This window comes from Lipotes vexillifer, unplaced genomic scaffold, assembly GCF_000442215.2.
Source record: "Lipotes vexillifer unplaced genomic scaffold, Lipotes_vexillifer_v1.1 scaffold442, whole genome shotgun sequence".
NCBI classification, from domain to species: Eukaryota; Metazoa; Chordata; class Mammalia; order Artiodactyla; family Lipotidae; genus Lipotes; species Lipotes vexillifer.
In genome coordinates, this window is record NW_006790311.1 from 753,819 (window position 1) to 775,013 (window position 21,195).

The 21,195-nt window shown below is 51.6% G+C and overlaps 1 protein-coding gene across 4 annotated transcripts in view; it reads left to right on the forward strand.

Annotated features, from left to right (window-relative positions):
* The window catches only part of PKNOX2 (PBX/knotted 1 homeobox 2), a 262,937-nt gene that overhangs the window by 235,832 nt on the left and 5,910 nt on the right, over positions 1-21,195 (forward strand). For all 4 annotated transcript variants that reach the window (XM_007463596.1, XM_007463594.1, XM_007463597.1 and 1 more), the window contains 3 exons: positions 8,715-8,844; positions 9,285-9,382; positions 10,176-10,295. In XM_007463596.1, coding sequence (XP_007463658.1) covers positions 8,715-8,844; positions 9,285-9,382; positions 10,176-10,295 — 348 coding nt within the window. The remainder of the gene's footprint in view (positions 1-8,714; positions 8,845-9,284; positions 9,383-10,175; positions 10,296-21,195) is intronic.

Genomic DNA, 21,195 nt, shown 5'->3' on the forward strand with positions numbered 1-21,195 from the left:
TGTGTGTGTGTGTGTGTGTGTGTGTGTGTGTGTGTGCGCGCGCGCACATTCGTCATGGTTCGACCTTAATCCCCCCAGCCTGAAATAGCCGCGCCGAGCGCCAGCCTGGCCTGGGGAGGGGTGTCTCCCCTCTGGAACACGATCCTCAGGATCAACATTCCAGCCGCCTGCCAGCTTTGTTGCAAACTGCTGGCTCATGGTTTTGCCTGTGTGCTAATCATTCAGCCTTGTGTTGCAGAGTGGGAGATGTTTTTTTATTCAAATTGGTCCCCCTCTCTCAGATGCCATACTGTGTCCCCATCCAGCTCTGTGAGGTCGGGGCATACTCTCCACTTGGCCTTCCGTTTCTATGTGTGAGCTTTCTCTTAGGGCGTGGAAGGGGGTTCGGAGCGGGGGAGACTGCTTTCAGCAAGCAGGAAAGCTAAACCGGGGTTTCCGAGGACTTGGGCCACAGCCTGTCATTTCCCCTCTGGAGGAGGCCACCCTGCCCTGCCTGCACCTAATGACACCCAGGATTCTTACTGGGCAGAACCCAGGCTTCCTGTGGGGGCAGATCCTCGGTGACGAAGCCCTTCCTTGATGGCACCAAATAAACCAATTCCACGGGACAGACCCTCATGCTCGCCCCCCTCAAGCATTAGTTTGACCTGAAATCCATCCTTCTTTCCCTGTGGAGATTAAACCTCAGCTCTGTTCCAGTGCAAATCAGGCGGAGCCACAGTTCTCATTCATCTGCCGAGCATTTAGGGGAAGCTTACTGTATGCACCCTGCTAGGTCCTGGGAGAACACAGGGAATTGTCCATGATGAGTGCCCAGTCTCAGTGGGAGGGAGCTTGAGTCACACCCAAGGATCTAGATAAATTATGTGAGCACGGAGTGCTCAGGGGCAAGGGGACCCTGAGGAAGGGCAGGAAGGCAGCCGCCAGAAGGGGTCTGGATTGAGCAAAGCATGTGTATGGCCTGAGGTTGCCCAGTCACCACTCAGCAACCCTCTTCCTCCCCGGGGAAAGCCCAGGCACCAGCCTGCACGCCCTCACGGCCAGGGTCTGTTCCGGCCCAGAGACAAGATGAGCAAACCTCCGCAAGGATCAGCTAGGCCAGCAAATCCTATTGTGATTGGAGAAGCTGTAGATTCACTGGCCTTGGGAGGACTTCCTAGAGGAGGGGGCATTTCAGGCAAGCTTGCGGGAGTGGAGGGCGGTTAGCAGGCTACCTGGGAGCTCTCAGTGTGAATGTCCCCAGGTTAGAGAGAAGTCTGGAGAAGGTTAAGGAACAGAGGGAGCCTTTCACAGTCCCTGCAGAGAAGGGGCCGGGGTATGGGGGAAACATCACTCACTCATGCCATGTGCATCTGTTCAAGCACCTACTGAGCTTGCTGGGTTCCACGGGCATGAAAACCACTGTGACACAATCTCTAACTGCGAATGTAATGATGGAGTATCTTGCAGCCAGATTTGTGGGATGTTATGCTTTGAGTCTGATCACCACAGCCAATTGCCAAAGACTTTAAAGGCAGTGGAGAACGTAGGCAATGGGGTAAGGATTGGAGACGTGTTGGAGACAAATGAACCGACTGGCCACCTTTTGAGCTGCTCAGGGAAGAACTGGCAGAGAAAGGGGAGAACGTCCACGTTTATTGAGCTCCCTGGTCCCAAGCACTCTGTGTACCAGGTGCTTGACACAGATTATCTTGCTTATGCCTCACAACCAGCCTGCAAGGTGCACATTATTTTCTCCATTTTACACCCAAGGAAAGGGAAACTCAGAGCAGTTAAGTCGCTGGTTCAAGGTCACACACCTAATAAGCAGCAGAGTCAGGGATGAGTCTATTTTCATTTACTAGATCCTTTTACTTCTTCTGTGACACGTAGGAAGGAGAACCAAGGGTCCTGGGCCCTGGGTGGGGAGGCATGACCCTACCTAGCTGTAGATCAGGGATTCAGAGACCAGCGATTAAGAAACCAACGGCTGGGAAGCAAGAATTTGGATTTGCTAATAGATTGAAAGTAGGGAAGGGAGAGGCCACAGAGTAAGCTTGCTTCTGAGATTCCGGGCTCAGCTGACCAGATGTAACTCTGCAGCTGTGCTACTCTCCAGAAAAATAGGAAGGGAACTAATCAGTACATCCTCACCTGGGGAAGGGGAAACTTACCTATTGACCCACAGAGTTTGCATTTTCAACATTAACCGGAGGCCAAGGGGGTGGGAAGCCAGCACCTCAGCCCAGCCCCTGGAAGTTCTGCCCCGTGGCCGAGCTGGGGGTGGTGACCCACCCTGCAAGGTCACTGCTGAGTTGAAAAGGGGACACCCCCAGACCCAAGTGACAGGAAGCTGAGTTCGGGAGTTCCACTGCCTTCCTTCTTTATGGGCGTTAACCCTGTCCCTTCTGGGTTCCTAGCCCCCCGGCCTCCGCTCAGGGGCCAGGACCCCAAGGGGGCGGCCCTGCCAGGCTCAGAAACCTGAGCGGCTCCCTCTTTCTGAGGGAATGTTCCTTAAGAGCAGCAGCAGCTGCTGTTCCCTTGAGACGAAAGCTCCCAACTGGAGTGGAACAGGAATGGGATTAGGTGGCTTGTTTACATGTGATTGGCTTCCCCGGGTTTGGGAACCCAGCTTTTCCCAGCCTGAGACAGCACGCTGGCTCTGCCAGAACTGGAGGGACGCGGCCAAGAACACGGTGTCTGGGGACAGCGGCAATGTCCCTGCCCCCCAAAGGCACACGCTCACCCCGTTCCAGGCTGAAGCCCACTCAGGCCACCCATCTACTGAGCATCTATCCTGCACCCAACGCTGTGCTAGGCAGTTTGGGGGGATTCAAAGAAAGACCCCTCTTTCCCTCAAAAATCCTGCAGCCAAGCAGGGGGAGGTGACATGCGCGTGAGAGAGAACCCTTGTGCTGCCTGCCCAGCACATCAGGCTGACAGGGAGCATTAAAGGAGTCGAGAGGATGGGCTGAGGGCTTGCCGGGGTGGGTCAAGACAAGCTCTCCAGCAGACCAGCTCCCCACCCCGAGTCTAGGCAAGTTAGCAACAAACCCGTCCTCCTGGGAGGCTTGGGAGGCTTTGGGGAGGATGGTCTGGGCTAGTGGATCAGCAGAGACCCCTAGTGGCCGGGGTGGGGGGGATGGCAGACAGCCGGGGCGCCCACTCCCGCTGCCCCCCACTCCCTCCACCCACTCACAATACATCCCAGGGAATGGCGTTGGTTTTTCTAAAATCCCCAACCGGAAGGGCCTTCGCAAGGTCATCCAGTTCACTCCCCTGTTTCACAGGCATCTTAGTACAATAAAAATTACAGCTATTTCAAAATAACTTGAAAACTTTTCTAATCAGTCCTTTCCTTCACTCCTTCATTTCTTCTTACCATCGTGGTTTCTTCCAGGAGTTTCTTCCTTGAGTGGAAATTAAGTCTTCCCATGCAGCATAAGCCCTTTCGCTATTAACAGTGAAGAAAGATGGCTCGAGGGGCTGACACAGCTCCTCCTGGGCTGACATCAGACCATCGTGTCAGAGTTCACAGTCATTGCCAGTTCATTTGTTCCCCGCCGTCTCCACCCTCCGCTTCCAAAAGTAATTGCAGAGCCTTTCACTTTTTCTTAGTAAGGGCTTCCTTTTGAACAAGTCATCTTTTTTTGTTCCAAAAATGAAACGTGGAGTAAAACTCACCCGGTGACCACTGTGGTTCAGAAACAATGACTGATGGCCCCAGGATGCGAGGGCCTGGAAGCTGGCCCACAGGTGGCGTCCAGGAGTGCAAGCTCTCAGCCATCCTAAAGCTGCTCCCCTACCTCGCTCTGCCCCTCCCGAGAGCCTCTTGGCCTCTCTGTGTCTCTGGGAAACAGCACACAAGGAGCAACAGTGGGATGAGGTCTGTGGAGGACAGCTCGTTGACTTCCATCTGACTTCTTGGTCACCTGGTCCATGCCCTAAAAGACGTCATTGCTGGGGAACTCTAAGTTTTCAGCTTTTTGGCCCATTTCCTACTAGAAAGTAAGAGACTGCATGCTCCCCAGCCCGATGGAACAGCTCCACCAGAAGAGCCAGGAAAGTGCCCATGATTCCCAGCCTTCTGGCAGTTTCCAGAGGCTTGCAGACACCACTGTCATGCTCCTGATCATGGCAAAGAATTCCTGGACTGGATAACCAGCTTTCAGCCCCTGGTTCCTGGACAACTCAAGCAGGGATGTGAGTCTCTGGATGTTGAAATGTCACTGAAACTACCAAATGTGCTCCTAGCCTCTTCATGAGGCCAAGGAGCCTGGCAGGAAACAGCTCTGTGTGCGTCTAGGCAGAGCACCATCTACCTGGTTTGGAGTCTGTTGAGACCCAGGAGGAAGCTGTCGAGAAGATAATAACTCTGTGTGCTTAGCCAACATCTTCTCCCCAGGGGGCTCCCACTGCCGCTGTAGTAGATCCTTCCTCAGAAAAGAGCGGTACACGGTCTCCAGAGACGCAGCCCCATTGTCTCCGTAGAGACAAGGTTCTAGCGGGCTGGAAACTAAGGCGTCACCAGAAATAGTTGCAAAGTCAAGTCTCGGAGCTCGTCTGGGACAGAGACCACAGCTTCGACTTCTGGGGCTTGGCCTTGGCCCAGGAACACCAGAGGCAGGGAGGCAGGAACGAAGGGGCATGTGTCAAGGCGTGACCACCACTGCTAGGCGTGCAGCCCCGGATGAACCTCTGCTGTTGCTAAGTAAGGAACCCACGAGGCCCTACGTGTCTAGGACAGGTTTTAAATCCTGGTTGTGCCATTCCCTAGTGGCGTGACTTTAGCCAAAGGAAGTGGGAAATGATTTATTGGGTGCCTAAATGTGCCAGGCACTGTGCTTACCTTGGAGCCTGGCTGTCTGACTCCAAAGCTCATCTCTCCATGGGAGCATCGGTGCTACACTTGGAGCCAGAAGACCTGGGTTCGAGGCAGAGCCATGTGACTCAAGAAGGTCACTTCCATTCTCTGGACCTCAATTCCTCTTCAGGCAAATAGAATAATCTCTCCTCTGCTGACCCCATAGGTAGTGGTGAGATTAAAATGAAATAGCACAGTGAAAGAATGCTCTCTGATATTCAGTGTGTATGATAAATAGGTAGTTTTCAGACCCATCTGATCTTTGGGACCATGTGAGGGAGGTTTTTAAAAAACACGGATTGCTGATGGTCTAATTCAATGGTCCTAAGAATCTGTGTCTTAAAAAACACCCCAGTGGGGACTTCCCTGGTGGTCCAGTTGTAAAGAATCCGCTTTACAATGCAGGGGACACAGGTTCGATCCCTGGGCAGGGAACTAAGATCCCACGTGCCTCGGGGCAACTAAGCCCGTACGCCATAAGTATTGAGCTCGCGCGCCTCAACTAGAGAGCCCACGTGCCACAAACTACAGAGCCCACACGCCCTGGAGCCCGCGCTCCACAGCTAGAGAGAAGCCACCACAGCGAAGAGCTCGCACGCTGCAACGAAAGATCCTGCATGCATCAACTAAGACCCGATGTAGCCAATAATAAATAAAAACAAAACAAAAAAACACCCCAGTTCTCAGGCAGGTTTGTGAAACAGCTCATATTTACAAATGTAAGAGATGAATATCATTTCCCCAGACCTCAGGGATGCCAAGTTTTCGCTTCCTCTCTTTGTCCCAGCTAAGATGGGGCCAGCCCAGGCCCTGCCCACGGTCTCTACCCATGAAGTTCTCCGTCCCATTCCTTTACTAATGTAACTTGGCCTCTTGGCACCTCCCAGCAAAGACCCAGAGTAGGAGGAGAGGGTAGGAAAGAGAAGGGTCTGAGCCAATGCATAAATTGCCTTTAGTTACCTAAACTGGGGAAGCTGGCATGGAGGCTAGCCAAGCCACAAGTCTGAGAACCAGCCAGAGTTTGAATAAGCCGGTGAAATATCCAGGTGATAGCTCACCCTTTTGCCTCTGGCTAGTAAAAATGTGTTGGTTGAATCCCAAGACATACATTTTATATTTATTTTACTGGCTTTGCTTGTGTTTTTCTAACCTTGCTGGATATTTTTTCCGAGGGGCAGGGGTTGGGGTTGGAGGAGAAAGTCTGGGACAACTTTTTACGTTTGAAATTCCCAAATATCCTTATTCAATGACGAGCACTGTGGCATGGGTGATTCCAAACCAGAGATTGTTGAAAAGTCACTGCCATTAGTTTTAGGGTGAGTGGCATGGAGTGGATACCCCGCCCCCCATTAAATTTACCTTCCACGTTTGCCTCAGCCTCACGTCATCTCAGTACCGCTTTACACCCTGGGAGAATGGTTGGCTGGGAGTTTGGGACGAGGGGAGCTCAAGCTTGGAGCAGACTCACAGCTGAAGAGTCAGGCTTTGAGGATTCCTGGGTGTTAGCACCGAGCCAGACACATCTTATAAGTGAGGAGACTGAGGCATGACGTGCTAATTCCCAATCCACCTTCATTCCTTGGGTGCCCACGCTGTCTCCATACTTCCAGGTGTGGGCTGTTTTTGTCTGCTCACTTGCCTTCAACAGCTATTGAACCGCTGTGATTCCAGGAGCACCTTGCAGCCCAGTTCTTGGCACAGGGTGTGGGTCCAGTGTTTGTGGAGGACGGAGGACTGTGTTGTAGCCCTGTTGCTGCTACCCAGCTGGGGGACCGTGGGCAAGTCGCTTGGATGTCTTAAGCCTCAGTTCCTTATTTGTACCTCAGGGAGCTGAAATACTCGATTGTAAGGGCCCTTCCAGTCCCTAGGCTTCTGCAGGTCAGACTCAGTGTTACCCCGGAGCTGTACAAATGAGAAGGCCAAGAATTCTGCTCAAAGAATAAACCTCGCTGGTGGGGAGGCCCTCGCCGATCCCAGAAAGGAAAAGTTGAGGCAGGAGCCGCTCCCTCCCTTCCCCAAGGTCACAGCCGCAGAGGTGAGCCGAGTATGGGAGCGAGGCCTCCTCCCAGGAGCCAGGTGGGAGGCCCGGGCATGGAGGAGGGGAAGCCAGACTCCCGCGCCGCTGCTGCGTATTTATAGCCCTGAGCCGGACAGTACAGAAGGGTAGAAAAGGCAGCTCGGAGGAGATGCCAAGGCGGGTTAAGCAGCTGAATCGAATGAGACGTGTAAGTCAGTACCGACTGCCTCTTTCTGTGAGAGGATTGGCCAGCTTCCCGGGTGCCAGGGTCTGGGAGGTGATGCGCCCTGGCTGTCCCCTGGCCTTTGAGGCTTCTCCTTTGTCTGTCGCTCTCCCTGTGTGCCGTCACTGGCTCCAGGTTTCTTCCAAGCACACGTTTCTCCTCACTCCACACTCTAGACCTTCCTGCAGCCGAAGGCCCAAGCTCCTCTGGTTCTAAAACCAAAGCTAGGAAGCCAGAGGCCTCCTTTCCCCCCCCTATTTCCTTGGCCGTTTTCCTGCCTAATTCCTTCCAGCTGGCCTTTGGGGCAGGTTACCCGGTTCAAGCCCTGTTTTTACACGTGGGCCTGTGGTCGGGGGCACCGGAGGCTGGGCGCTAAGCGACCCTGGTGGGTCTCCTCGGGCTCCGGGCACTACACCTCATTCGCGCCTGCCTTGCTGTCTCCAGATGAAGCCTGGAGACCCCGACCTGTCACACCCAATTCCGTCCTCACAAATCCTCCCGAGCAGAGCAGAGCGCCCGGCCGCCAAGCAGGGAGGACTTGCTGCCCTTGTTGGAGACCCACGGCTGGGCCTCCCTCCTGTCCCTCTACATCAAGTCTAAGCGGTCCTAGCCCAGCTCTTAGGTGGCAATGATGAGGGTACCAGGGGGAAAAATGGTTTTCTTAGCTGCTTTGGATTGTCTGGGGGAAAGGGGCAGGCAGTGACAGTGTGGGGCGGAGGGGACCTCCGTGGTGGGCTCTGTGTTGGGGGCCTGAGGGAGAGGAAGCAGCCGATGGAATGTGCCCGAGGCTGGCTGAGGGGAGGCTCGCGTGAGATTCCTGGAAGACGGGTTATGAAGGGGCCAGGCGGCTATTTTTTATTATTATTTAGCAAATATTTTAGTAGCCGTGATGTGTCAGGCCCTAAACTACGTGTTAAGGATACAAAGAGAATATGTCGGAGGCCACTTTGTGTGGATCTTGGTGTAATAAGTGCTGAGATACAGGTACGGGGAAGCGAGGCCCTGGGGTGGGGGTGGGGCATCTGGAGACAACTGAGTGCTAAGGATGTGCAGGTGAAACCCTGGCCTGGGGTTGGAATCACCTGGGGAGCTTTCAACACCCGCCCCTCCCCCCCCCACCCCCGAAGGTCTCCAGATATTTCCAAAAATCCTCTGAGGAGACAATGGCGACCAGTTGAGAACCACTCTTCTAGATACAGTAAGTAAGCAGAGCTGGAGCTGAGTGGCAGGGCCTATGTTAGCCTCAAGCCCCCACCCCCGCGCCGAAAGCCCTGGCCACACCCCTGACCAATTAAATTAGAATCGCCGGCGGTGGAACCTAGGTACGGATACTGGAACTTGCGAAGTGAAGCCAAAGTGGGGACCACTGGTTTCTGGGGTAATTTACGTCTCAGGTTTGCAGGGGAACGGAATGGCTAAATGCATGACTATTGTTGGTTGGTTTTTTTTCAGATTGAGCCCTCTTCACACTTTCTAGGGAGCCATGAGAATTGCTTTCTGGATTTGGGTCTGGGAGGAGCAGGAAAAGGGAGGAGGGAAGGCAGGAAGGGGGAGGGGAGAGGAGAAATTTGGGGCTGTGGCATCTAAGCTCTTAGTGGCATTGTCACAAACCACGCCTCCCTTACTGCCAGGACCTCCTGCAGAATTCCCCCAGTTCCATGTCTGGAGTCTCCAATAACCCCCAGGGGATTGTGGTCCCAGCCTCAGCGCTCCAGCAGGGCAACATCGCCATGACAGCTGTCAACTCACAAGTGGTGTCAGGTGTGTGCAGCGGATTGTGGGGAACACCCCTGGGAGGAGGCCGGGTGGCCCTGAGGGAATTCCAGGGTTGGGGGGCAGGGCACTGAACAAAATGTCCTAGGAAATGGGAGAGGTGCCCCCTGCCGAGGGAGGGGCTTCCAGCTGCGTTTCTTGACTAAAGTGTTCTGTAAGCTTATAGATGGTTAGCAAGACCTGATGATGGTGGTTTGGAACAAATTTGGGTCAAAGTCTCATTAGCCCGTCAGAGACCCTTCCGCCAAACACACAGAGAGACTCTATTCTCTGGACCCCATCCCTGTCCCACCCCTCCTCCACAGGGGCTGAATGCCTCCAGAGCAGAGGGTGTTTACACGTGAGTGCCAAGGGCATTGGGAACCCTGCTTGCCCTCACTCCTACCCACCCCTATGGCAGGGGACTCCAAAAGTGGTTGTCTCCTCAGGTGGAGCCTTATACCAGCCGGTTACCATGGTAACCTCCCAGGGTCAGGTGGTCACCCAAGCAATCCCCCAGGGAGCCATCCAGATCCAGAGCACACAGGTGAGTGTGTGTGTACAGTGTAGGTGTGTGCATACGTGCATGGGTTTGGGGGAGGGCAACCGTAACGCTTTACTGCCTGCTAGGCACTTTACACCAGTAACTCCTTACATCCTCATTATTCCTCTAAGGGGTGTCATTACCCCCACTTGACAGAAAAGAAGGTGGGTGTTGGGAAGGTTTTATCAACTGGGATTTTGCTGCCTCTCGGGGTTACATCGAGGGATCCTGCACTTCCTATTCCTGGTCTACACTCCGAGCCACTCTGTAGCTCAGTGGGGTAGAGCGTACACAAGGGGGCCAGGGTGGGAGTGAGAAGATCTGAAGTCAGAGGTCCGAGATCTGACATTAACTCTGCCATCTCGGATAAGTCACCTAACCTCTCTGAGCCTCTGAGTTTTTATCCATAGACGAGGGATTAACACCAGCTGCACACTAGCCCCACCAGCCTACAGAGCTGATGTGAGGGCTGAGCACGGTAATGGATAGGAAAGCGCTGTGCAGACTCTAATGTACCCCAGGAATGCTAATAACTATTGGATGGTTTACGGCAAATCTCTCTCCTGTGCCCTTTGCATGACCCTGTTTCCTCTGTCTCCTCCCTCTTCACCGTCTTCCCTTCTCCCATCCTCTGAGAGGCTGGCACTGGGTGACAGGAAAGGTAACCTCCCCCGGCCCTCAGAATGAGTTGGGAAAGGGGATTGGCAGCGAGAGGCTGCCGTCTCTATGGCAACAGGTCCCTAGCCGCTGGCCCGCCAGGCTGCTGATGCTGATTTTTTCTCCACGTGCCCTGAAGGTTAACCTTGACCTCACCTCCCTCCTGGAAAATGAGGATAAGAAGTCCAAGAACAAACGAGGAGTCTTGCCCAAGCATGCCACCAATATAATGCGTTCTTGGCTCTTCCAGCATCTCATGGTGAGTGTGTGTGTGTGTGCGTTGGGGTGTGGAATTGCAGCGTGGGGTATGAATAAGCCCTGGGGCACCAGACCATCATCCCTAGATCTGCAGAGGGTGTGGCCTCAACGAGAGGCCCTCTGATAGGGATACCATCTTCCAGAGGCCAGGGCAGAGGGAGGCTTAAATGGGACCTACAGCTGGGAGTTCCAGTGCTTGCGGCTCCTGCCTCAAAGAAGTGTGACATCGATGAGGGAATGGGGACAGACACATTCTGGAGAGAACGCAGTACTGGGCAAGAGGACAGGATGGTTTCAGGGACAGGGAGAGATTCCGTGGGAACCGGGGCTGTGCTTTCTGGTTCAGAACCTCCTCCCGCAGTCAGCCATGCTCACCCCTGCCCTCTCCCGTGGAAGAAAATGCTGATTCTCCATCAGGACTCTTCTGCTTCCCGAGTCCTCCGTGCGGGGGGGAAGCAGAGGGTGTGCGTCCATTTCCCTCTGATCAGGGCAGCCAGAGCAGGCACAGACTGGGGAGCCGTGGCTGAGCCCACCCCCCGGAGGAGCCGCCCAGGCAGAAATCCTGGCCTCACGTAACCAGCCGAGCTCAGAAACGCAGAGCAGTTGCTTTCATGAGCCTCTTTCGCAAAATGACGACACAGCCTCGGATTTAGGTATAATGTTTATAAAGCACCTGCCCTGTGCACCTATCATGACGGTAGTTGTGTTTGTGTGCAGTGTAAGTTGCAGCAGACAGGCCTTGAATATCAGAAGTGACTTTAACACTATTATCACTGGCAACCTCCTAGTGTCATTCAAGGGCTGGAGCAATAAAGAAAGCCAGTGACTCTGTCTGGGCTGAGTGTGTGTGTGTGTGTGTGTGTGTGTGTGTGTGTGTGTGTGTGTGTGTGTGTGTGTGTGTCTGGGGTGGGGAGGTAGATTCTTCGAGCACAGGCGGCTCCCAGTGAACTGCAAGCCTGGCATGAGTAATAGACACACAGACAGAAAACAAATACCAAGCTTGGGGCTGTAGATTTATGGGTCGGAAAAGTGTGGGGAAGAACCAGGAGTTAGGGGGACTCTTTCTTCAGAGACAAGGAGGGAAAGCCAGCGGATCGTGGGAACTAATTAATCAGTCAATCATCAGCCCTTTATTTGAAATGAAAGTGCCTCCAAGAGCCAGGGCGCCCAGGCCTGGGGATCTTAGGATCTCCTGCCCCCCAGCAGATGGCCAGAACTGCTCTGAGGTGCTGGATGTGCCCTGAGCTCTGCGCCCCCCACCGGTATGTACACCCTCCCCGCCAACCCTGGGGAATGAGGACTCAGGGCCGCCCCAGCATTTGCTGAGGAAGCACATCTTGAAGGCACTACCTTGGGACCAAACAATACCCAAATTTGGAGAGAAAGCGCTGGAAGGCTGAGGGTTAAAGCCAGGAAAGGAAGTTGGAGAGACTCCTGGAGCCTAGTGATGAAGCCAGGCCCAGCCTCGGCGTCTTGCTCTGACTCAGTATCTGGAGCTCGCCGTGGGGATGCCCAGGTCTCCTGCCTGTTCTCTCTTCCATGTTGTTAGAGAGCCAGAGGGCTCAGATGGACTTGGTGGCCCTGAGAGCCCAGTGTCTGTGCAAAGCTCCCAGCCCCAGCGCCGGGAAGAGGGCCTCTGTAGGGGAGGTTCTGTCTCTGTGCACTGAGCTGTAACACCCAAGTTGGGGGCACCCAGGCTACCTCCCCGGCCCCAGCCGTGGACCTAGAGGAGGCCATGTGTTACGTTGTGTTGCTGTGTAACTGTAGGGCTGTGGGTTTGGTGGAAAGCTCATGGGCTTTTGAGGCAACCAAGCCCAGCTTCACATCTAGGCTTTCCCTCTTGCTCTGTGATCTGGCCACACTCACCTCTTGTGGCGATCATGACGGAGCAGTGGAATGAGTGCAAAGACCCTAGCACACTGGGTCTTATTAAATGTTCGTTCCCTCGCTTCTCTTCCTTTCCTTACCCCCATCCTGTGCATGTTTGAAGACTGATGTGAACACACCTACAGCCTTACTTCTGAGGGTAGAAAAGGCAAGTATAGGAGGGAGAGGGGCCTGATGTCCAGGCCAGTGCCCCCCGCTGACTCCTGTCACTTCCGGTGCCTCCCGTACCCGATGGCAACTCACCGCTGAGTTAAGTCTTCAGCCTGAGACAGAGGGTCACACTATCCATCCCTCCTCTGACCTTGGACTCAGTTCATGTCTTGCCTCTCGCCCTGCCCTTTGCCCCCTCAAAGGCTCAGGGTCTTTCCCTTCCACTCTACGGCCACCCCCAGCCGGACGTGGGAAGGCAGAGGAAGGTAGAGGCAGGGAAGAGAGGGTGTAGCAGCTGAGCACAAAGCAAAGGGGAAAGAAGGACCCAGGTTAGAGCTGCAGAAGGGACCTGGAATGATGGCGGGGCGGGGACTTGCTGAACAGTGTGAGTGAGGCCGTCACCCGCCCCGGGCCCTCTGCAGCTCAGAGGGCACTCAGTGTGGATACTGTTGATAAAGCCTTGACATTGGCAAGTCCTCCTCCACTTAATGCCTTCCCCACAGAGGCCATGGAGAGAGGACAAGAGAGTGACCGGTGGGCCTTTAAAGTCAGAACTCGGAACTTCTGAAAGAGGGGGAGGAAAAAGATGGGGAGAAGTCCAGGCTCTAGGGACTTAGCATGACGCAGTTGTCCCGTGCAGGCCAAGGCTGGCTCCCCAGATACAGGTGGGCACACAGTTCCCCTAAACCCTGGCTCAGGAAAAAGCCTGTGAAGGCTGTTCGTAACAGGGCGCAGTGGAAAGAAGACAGGCTTTCAAGCCAGACAGACAGGAGTATGAATTGAGGCCCTTCCACTAGCTGGGCAATCATTTTATTTCTTTGAAAAAGGATATAATACCCATTTTCCATGGCTGAGAAAACTAAATGAGATAACTTATGTAAAGAGCCATGCCTGATACACAATCACACTCAAGAAATGTGAACTTTCTAGAACAGCAGACCAAGAGCAAGTTTTTGAGGCCAAGGCCCAACATCTGTGAAAGTTATTTAGAGGTGGATGACTGATCTGTTGTTCTGATCTGTAATACCTCCTGATTCCCCCATCATTTGACCCTAAGAATACATTGACTAATACTGTTACTTACCTGTTCTGTGTGTATATGTGTGTGTCGAATCTACACGTTGTATATCTCTGACTCAGCTGTAAATTGTTTAAGAATAGAGATCATACATGATACCTCTTCTCTGGGCCCCAAAGCATTGCTTCCCAAAGTGGGTGCCTTTACAGGATGTTATAGGTGTTGCTCCCAAGAAAGGGTACCCTGATGAAACAGATTTGGGAAAATCTGGTTATACGAAGTTTAGCTTATTTCTTTACCCTTAGTATACTAGGGGGGCATCGTGAATTTGCAAGAGGGGGCATGGCTTGAAGCTTTTCCCAAATATTTGGTCACTCTGAGTCACTCTTGTTTTCATTGTTGCTCTGAGAACAAGTCTGAGACTGTAGTTCTTGGAGAACCCCACTCTGTGGCAACATTGTATTAGGCATATAGTAGCTGTTCAGACTTAGAAAAGGTATGAAAAAGGGCAGATCTCAATATCAGTGATGTTCTCATATCCAGTGCAGGAGAGACAACTAATTTGTTGATTGTTTAATTGGAAAAGTTGATTGAAGAAAGAAACAATCATTAAAAAGATCCATTTCATTTTTTTAATTTATTTTATTGAAGTGTAGTTGATTTACAATGTGGTGTTCATTTCTGCTTCACAGCAAAGTGACTCAGTTATACATATATATGTTTACATTCTTTTTCATATTCTTTTCCATTATGGTTTATCACAGGATATTGAATATAGTTCCCTGCGCTGTACAGTGCGACCTTGTTGTTTATCCATCCTATATATACTAGTTTACATCTGCTAACCCCAAACTCCCAATCCTTCCCTCCCACACCCCCATCCCCCTTGGCAACCACAAGTCTGTTCTCTGCATCTGTGAGTCTGTTTCTGTTTCATAGATATATTCATTTGCGTCATATTTTAGATTCCACATACAAGTGGTATCATATGGTATTTGTCTTTCTCTTTCTGACTTACTTCACTTAGTATGATAATTTCTAGGTCCATCCATGTTGCTGCAAATGGCATTATTTCAGCCTTCTTTTATGGCTGAGTAGTATTCCATTGTGTGTGTGTGTGTGTGTGTGTGTGTGTGTGTGTACCACATCTTCTTTATCCATTTATCTGCCGATGGACGTTTAGGTTGTGTCCGTGTCTTGGCTATTGTGAATAGTGCTGCTATGAACATAGGGGTACATGTAAGATACATTTTATTTTGATTTAAAAGACATACATAATATATTTGTTTGCTAATGTTTTGATACAAGGACAAGGTCATTTTCTGATTAAAGTTTGTCCTTTTACTTGCACAAACTTCTCCTATAAGATCTATGAATTTCATCTTTATTCAAAATGGAATAAGAACTTTGGCTTTTGGGAAGTAATCTGTCCGCAGGATATTTCTAGATTTTTATTGTGTATCCCAGTCTCTTATACTTGTCTCACCTGATCTCACTTTTAAGCAAATTTGAGTCCGGAGTCTCTCCAAAGCACTCCGCTTAGTTTTCTTAGTGACAACTCTTGCTTTTTGCACTCATATTTTATTGGTTTACAGAATAAAGTTACATAATTACAGTAACATGTATAACTGGCATAAACTAGTCAACACAAACACTGCTGACTTTCTGACAAGCACATAAATTGGCTAATGAACATTCTACAAAGTAATCTATTCATCTCAAGCCGTCAGGATACTGTAGACAGCAGTTCTAATGGTTGACAGCAGAAAGGGAGAGCGTGGTATAATCTGCAGACTTGTTTAATAGAGATCGGTTATTAGAACCTCTATTGTAGATGCTGGTTTTCCTGTTTTCTTCTTTCCCTCAGGCAGAAGTTAGTATTCTTTGATTCCTTTTGCCCTGTGTCCAAGGTTTCTTATCATTTCCACTGTTCTGGGGCACTAGCAGCTATAGAAATGTATTCAGATGACAGCGTGCTCCTGAGATGGAGGCTAAACCCCAGAGCCTTTTTGCTGTTAGGCTGCGGTGAGACTGGAATGGTTTCATCCATCAGTTCCTTGCTTCTGGGTCCCTGAAGAATCCAGTGAGATTTTCTTGCTACTGCATTTTGGCTGAAAGCAGCTAAACTCCTGCTGGAAGCAGTCATTCCATTACAAATCCAGATAGGGTGAGAAACCCTGGCAGAGGGTCCTCTCCATGGAGGAGAGAGGGAAGGGCGCAGCTCAACCCCCGCTTCTGCCCTCATCCCCTCTTGTCCAGATCCCAGCCTCCCCCTGTCCTGCCTGGATGATTCTGCTTATTTCCGTCAAAAATGTGACTGTTCTCTGTGCTGCTGTTACCCAAGCACAGGAGCAAGCTTACAGAGTATTTTCTGAGGGTGGGGGGGAGCCTGGAGAAGAAACCAAGCCCCAGCGGCCCTGCCACCATCAAAGGAGCCCCTCCTCCCTTAGCTACTGCTGTGCGCCGGGGTGCGGGCCAAGCATCTTCCTGCATCATCTCGTTTCACCCGCCCAGCCGGCGGGTGAAATGATCCTCATTTTACCAATGACAAAACTAGGCTCCACGGAGGTAACGCATTCCCCAAGGTCCTGCAGGATTTGAACCCAGGTCTGTGTGGCTTGAGCGTCTAATGTCTCACCCGCTAGGCTGTTACTGCCTCTGCATTGATGCAAGAAACCACAGCATCTCTCAGTTCCCAGGCAAAGTCTAGGTAAAGCAAAGGGGGACCCCGACCCTCAGCTGAGGCCCAGAGCCCCGTCCTGGGACAGCTGCAGGATTTTGATAGCCTGGCCCTAGTTTTAGATACAGCGAGCCAGGGTCACAGTTGCACTCTGCTTGCAGCCATCTCACCCCTGCCCCACAGAGCTGAGGACCTTGCTCCAGGGCCCTCGTATAAACTCGGCTATAGTCACAAAAGCTGAGTGCACAAAAACACCAGGGGCCTTCTCTGTTTGATTCTTTTGGTATTGGAATATAACTCACATGCCATAAAATTCACTCTTTTTAACTGTACAATTCAGAGGATTCAAGTATATTTACAAAGCTCTGCCATCATCACCACTATCTCATTCCAGACTATTTCATCACCCTGGAAAGAAACCCTGTACCCATTAGCCGTCACTCCCCCGCCTCTAGAAGCCAGTGATCTACTTTCTGTCTAGATGGGTTTGCCTATTTTGGATAATTCACATGAATGAAATCGTGTGATATGGAGTCTTTTGTGACTGACTTCTTTCATTTAGCGTGATGTGTTCAGGGTTCATCCATATTGTACCATATAGCAGCGCTTCGTGCCTGTGTATGACTGAACAGTATCCCATTGTGTAGATAGACCACATTTTATCCGTTCATCAGTTTATGGACATTTGGGTTATTTCAACTTTTGGGTCTTGAGTGTTGCTACTACACACATTCGTGTACACCCCACGATTCTGAGCCCGTCCTTATCTGTGAGATTCCTTGTCAGATTGCCAGCTATCCTCACCCACAGGGCTAGAGCCTCACATGCTGGGCTCATCCCTGCTGGAAGAAACAGGGTTGCTGCACACCCGGGTACAGTGTGTGCCCTACACACAGGCTCCCAGCCAAGGAAGGCTTGTGGAGGTGAGAACCGGTTGGTTGCCTCTGCGCCTTGGTGTTACTTTCAGTCACTCAGCAAACATTGTGCCCCCTTCCCTGTGCCTAGCATTGTATTAAGCTCTGAAGGAAGCATGCATCTCTCCCTATCAGAGGCCCATGTACAGGCTTCATCGACAGCTGACTTAGAACGGTGGTGGCTCTTACAACAGAGAGAGACAGTCTATGGAAAGGGCATGGTACTCGGAGGCAGGATCTAGATTTGAGTCTCACTGCCCCCTCTATGTAGCCAGCAGACCTGCGGTGAATCGCTCAACCTCATTAAGCCTCAGTTTCCTCTGCTGTAAAATGGGAATCACGATACCCAGCTAGAATAAGATGATGGATGTGAAGGTACCTTGTCCTGATACAGACACAGCTGCTGCTACAAATACCCCCAGTCTCCCTCCAGGAATCCCCACAATCTGCCCTGCCTTGGAAAACGCTGAGAGAAACCTTGACACTTCTAGGGAATCTGTGGAGGAAAGTAAGAAACCTTGAAAAGCAAGAAAATGGCCTGGGGAGACTGAACCATTCTTGTTCCAGAATATTTTGTCTGCTACTTTTTCCTTTAACTTCATCACCTTATCTGAAATCTCACTCATCAGAGACCCACTTAAAATGATCCAATCCTTGTCAAAACACCTACAGCGAGGCCCTGAGGCCATCACTCCTTCACAGCTTAGGTAAGAATTAGTCCAAAAGCTTGGTTTTCTACACCCACTCAGCTAAGATCACTTTCATGGGAAGAGTGCCAGTGCCTATTACTGGTAGATGAAGATTAGAACATTTTTAAACACAGCGTTTTGAGGAGGTAAGCCAGACTGGGGTGCCAGAGGAAAGGTTCCTAGCAATTGTTTTCAACCTCTTCTAGGTCCTTGACCCTTTTGAGAATCTGATGAAAGCTTTGTCTCCATCAACATGAACATAGTTGCGGGGCATTTGACCATGAAGCCCTAGAGGCCAGAGGCCTCCAGTTCAGGAAGCTGACTGTAGGATAACATGAAGACCCGGGGATTTGTGAGAGGGGTGCTGGGAAGAGTCAACAAGGCACCAAAAAGGGAGAAGCTGACAAAGTCTGTGCTCTCCAGTCTCAGCGTTTACCCAGGTCTAGTTCTGTTACAGATCTTTAACTAAACTGTCCACTGACACCTAAGCTTCAGGTAGGAGACATGATTTCGGCACTCAAAGGGCTGATAAATTAATCGGGGGAATGAATCATACACATACTACGAGCGGTCAACCCGTGATGTAATCAAGTGCTGTTACACAAACACACACGCAAGGGGTTGGGGAATAGACGACTCGATAGAGGTGAGGCGGCTTGCCCATCTTGCTGGTCAGACACATCCAGCATAGTGTGTCCAGGACTGAGCATCAGATATCAAAAGGTCCTTTGATGAGTCGTGTCCAGAGAAGGGCAGCCAGGATGGGGAAATGTCTGTTCAAATGACTCCGACAGGAAACGTGTCACATGATGAATGGTTAAAGGCTGGGGATGTTTGGTCTGTAGAAAAGATTAGTTCCTTTAGGGCAGCCCGGTACAGTAGAAGGAACAAGGCTTTGGAGGCAGACAGACCTGAGATTGAGCCCTGCTCCATTTTTTACTGACTATGTGACCTTGAGCGGGTCAATTAACTTCTCTGATGTCAATCTCCTCTTCATAAAATGGAGATAATATTACCTACCTACGGTGAATATCAACAATATGTTAAAAAGCGCAGTAGCTGACAGAGGTGGAACGGATGTGGTTAAAGATACAGCGGGTGTGGGTCCCAGCTCTGCCATGTACCCCCCATATAACCTGGGGCCAGTGTTTAATGCCTCTGGGCTCAGTTTTCTCATGTGTAGAAGGTACCCCCTCCCCGTCCCCCTTCCCCCACAAATACGCTTGAAACCATCAGTTGTGGGAATAGCACCGTTAATACGTAGGCAGCCTGATACAAGCTAGAATTCCCCCACCCTCTCCTACCCACTTTCACACCCACAGACACACACAGAGGGAATGGTGACAAGTACCAGTTACCCCCTAGGGTCCTATGATCATTCAACGAAGACATACTGAACGCTAGGCATGGGCCAGGCATTTTCCTCGGCACCAATGAGGTGGGGATGAAAAGACAGGTGTGGACCCTTTTCTCAGACATTGCAGCCTGTCTGGTTGGGGTGAAAAACAACAGATCATCCTTGTAGTGTGTGGGATCCTGGGTAGGGTGAGGGCTCAGAGCTCATGGGCGGGGGGACCTAAGGGGTTGGGAGCAGGTTAAGAAGGACCAATCTTGCTGCCATGAGAAGGATGGATTGAAGATGGAGCCAGAGGGAGGGAGAGTGGTTTTGTAATTGCGGGAGAGGGTGAAGAACGAGAAGGCAGTAGATTTTTACAATGAGAAACTATACGGCAGTGAACATGATGTGATTGTTACATAGAACAGCCATAAGTGGATCTCACACCATGCTGTGGAGTGAAATACTACATGCTATATGATTCCATTTATATAGAGTCCCAAACCAGGCAAAACTAAACCATAATGGTTAAGGATGTAACATAGATAGTAAAACTATAAGGAAAAGCAAAAAAAGTAATTACCATAAACATCAGGTTATCCTTGGGGAGGATATCTTTGGAGGCATGTGATTGGGAGGGGGCAGAAAAGGGGCTGCTGGGGTGCTGGTAGAATTCTATTTTTTGACCTGGCGGGTGGTCACGTGGGTGTCTGTGATACTACACCAAGCTATGCATTTCAGTTCTTTGTGCTTTTCTGTGTGTGCACAACTGTAAGTGGGGAGGGGAGTTGAAAAGAGAGAGAAATGGAAGAGTGGGACATATAAGCAAGGGCAGCTACAGCAGGAAAGGGAGGGTCCTTGGGTGCCTTGTGTGCCCCTCTCCATCCCAAACTGCTCTAGCATCTCTGAAGTCAGGGTGTGCCCCGCATCTTCGATGTGATGAAATGTGGTTGTTTCAGGGCCCCTCACCATCCTGGCAGCCTCCCTCCGGCTGGTCTCTGGCCCTTCTAGAGCGGCGGCCACGCTATCAAGCTGTGGCCGCAGCAGATCACGTGCCCACAGTTGGTCAGGAGCGAGAAGGGAAGGAGGGGGTGGTTGCCCCAGTGCAGGAAAGTGGAAAAGCCACAGCTCCAGCGGGCCCCTGCTCCAGCGGCAGCTCCGACTCACACCTGCAGGCTGCTGCTTCCCACGCGCTGTGTCCCTCCGGGACGTGGCCGGCCTCCTGCGGCTCTTCCTGGGCTGGGAGGTGGGTGCACCATCTTGGGTGGGCTTTGAGTGAAAGACGTGGCCAGGGGCCCATGGGCCAGCCTGGCTGAGCTGCTTTCAGACCCGGGACCCTAGGGGGAACCCACAGTTCAAACTGAGAGATGCCTTCAGCTCCAGTTTAGCCCAGAAGAGACTTGAGTTCCAGGGCCAAGAGGGAGGTGTCAGGGACAGAGTTTGGTTAGACGTCAGAGGAGCTTCCCGATGCCAACTGTGGTGCTGTGAAACGCCTACTCAGTATAAATCCTGCAGTTCCCTTCCCCAGAGACTAAATATTCAACGATACCGTGTCTGGGAGGCTTCACCATGTGGTGCAGAGTGAGTCAGTGCAGCACACACATGCTTTGCCTGCATCATTCATTCAATCATGCCCGAAGTCCAAGGAGTAGTCACCATCTTCTTATTTCTATTTTAAGCCCAGGAAACTGAGGATGGCATACATCAAACAATAAATTGCCAAGGTCACACGGCTGGTTAAGTGGTGGGTGCAGGACCTGACCTCTGCAAAGGCCATGCTCTTAACCACCAGGCAGCACTGCCCCCAGCCACCTGAGGCTCCCTGCTGGCCCTGAAAAGGAGCTGTAATTTTCTGGTCCATCCTCTATCTCTTCTAGAGGGCTGCTGTCTGTGCCCTTCCCTCCTGACTCCAGAGGAGCTCCTCCAAATTGTGATCAGAGAGCAGCTGCCGCAGCCTGATGGCTCACCACCATCTCGCTGGATTCCTCTCCCCGTCCCTGGCCTCGAGCCCTTCCGATTGTGCTAAAAGTAGCACTGACCAAATCGAGGGCTGTCCAGGGGCCAGGACTATTTTGACTCTGTCCTCAGGAATCATCTGGTGTGAGGCGTAGACAAGCTGGAGGCATGGACGAGCTGGACTGCTCCCATGAGCACTCAGACGTGGTGCCAGGAATGTTCTGGTGACACACCTGTCCCCAAGGCCATGCCAGATGCTGCCACTCACCCC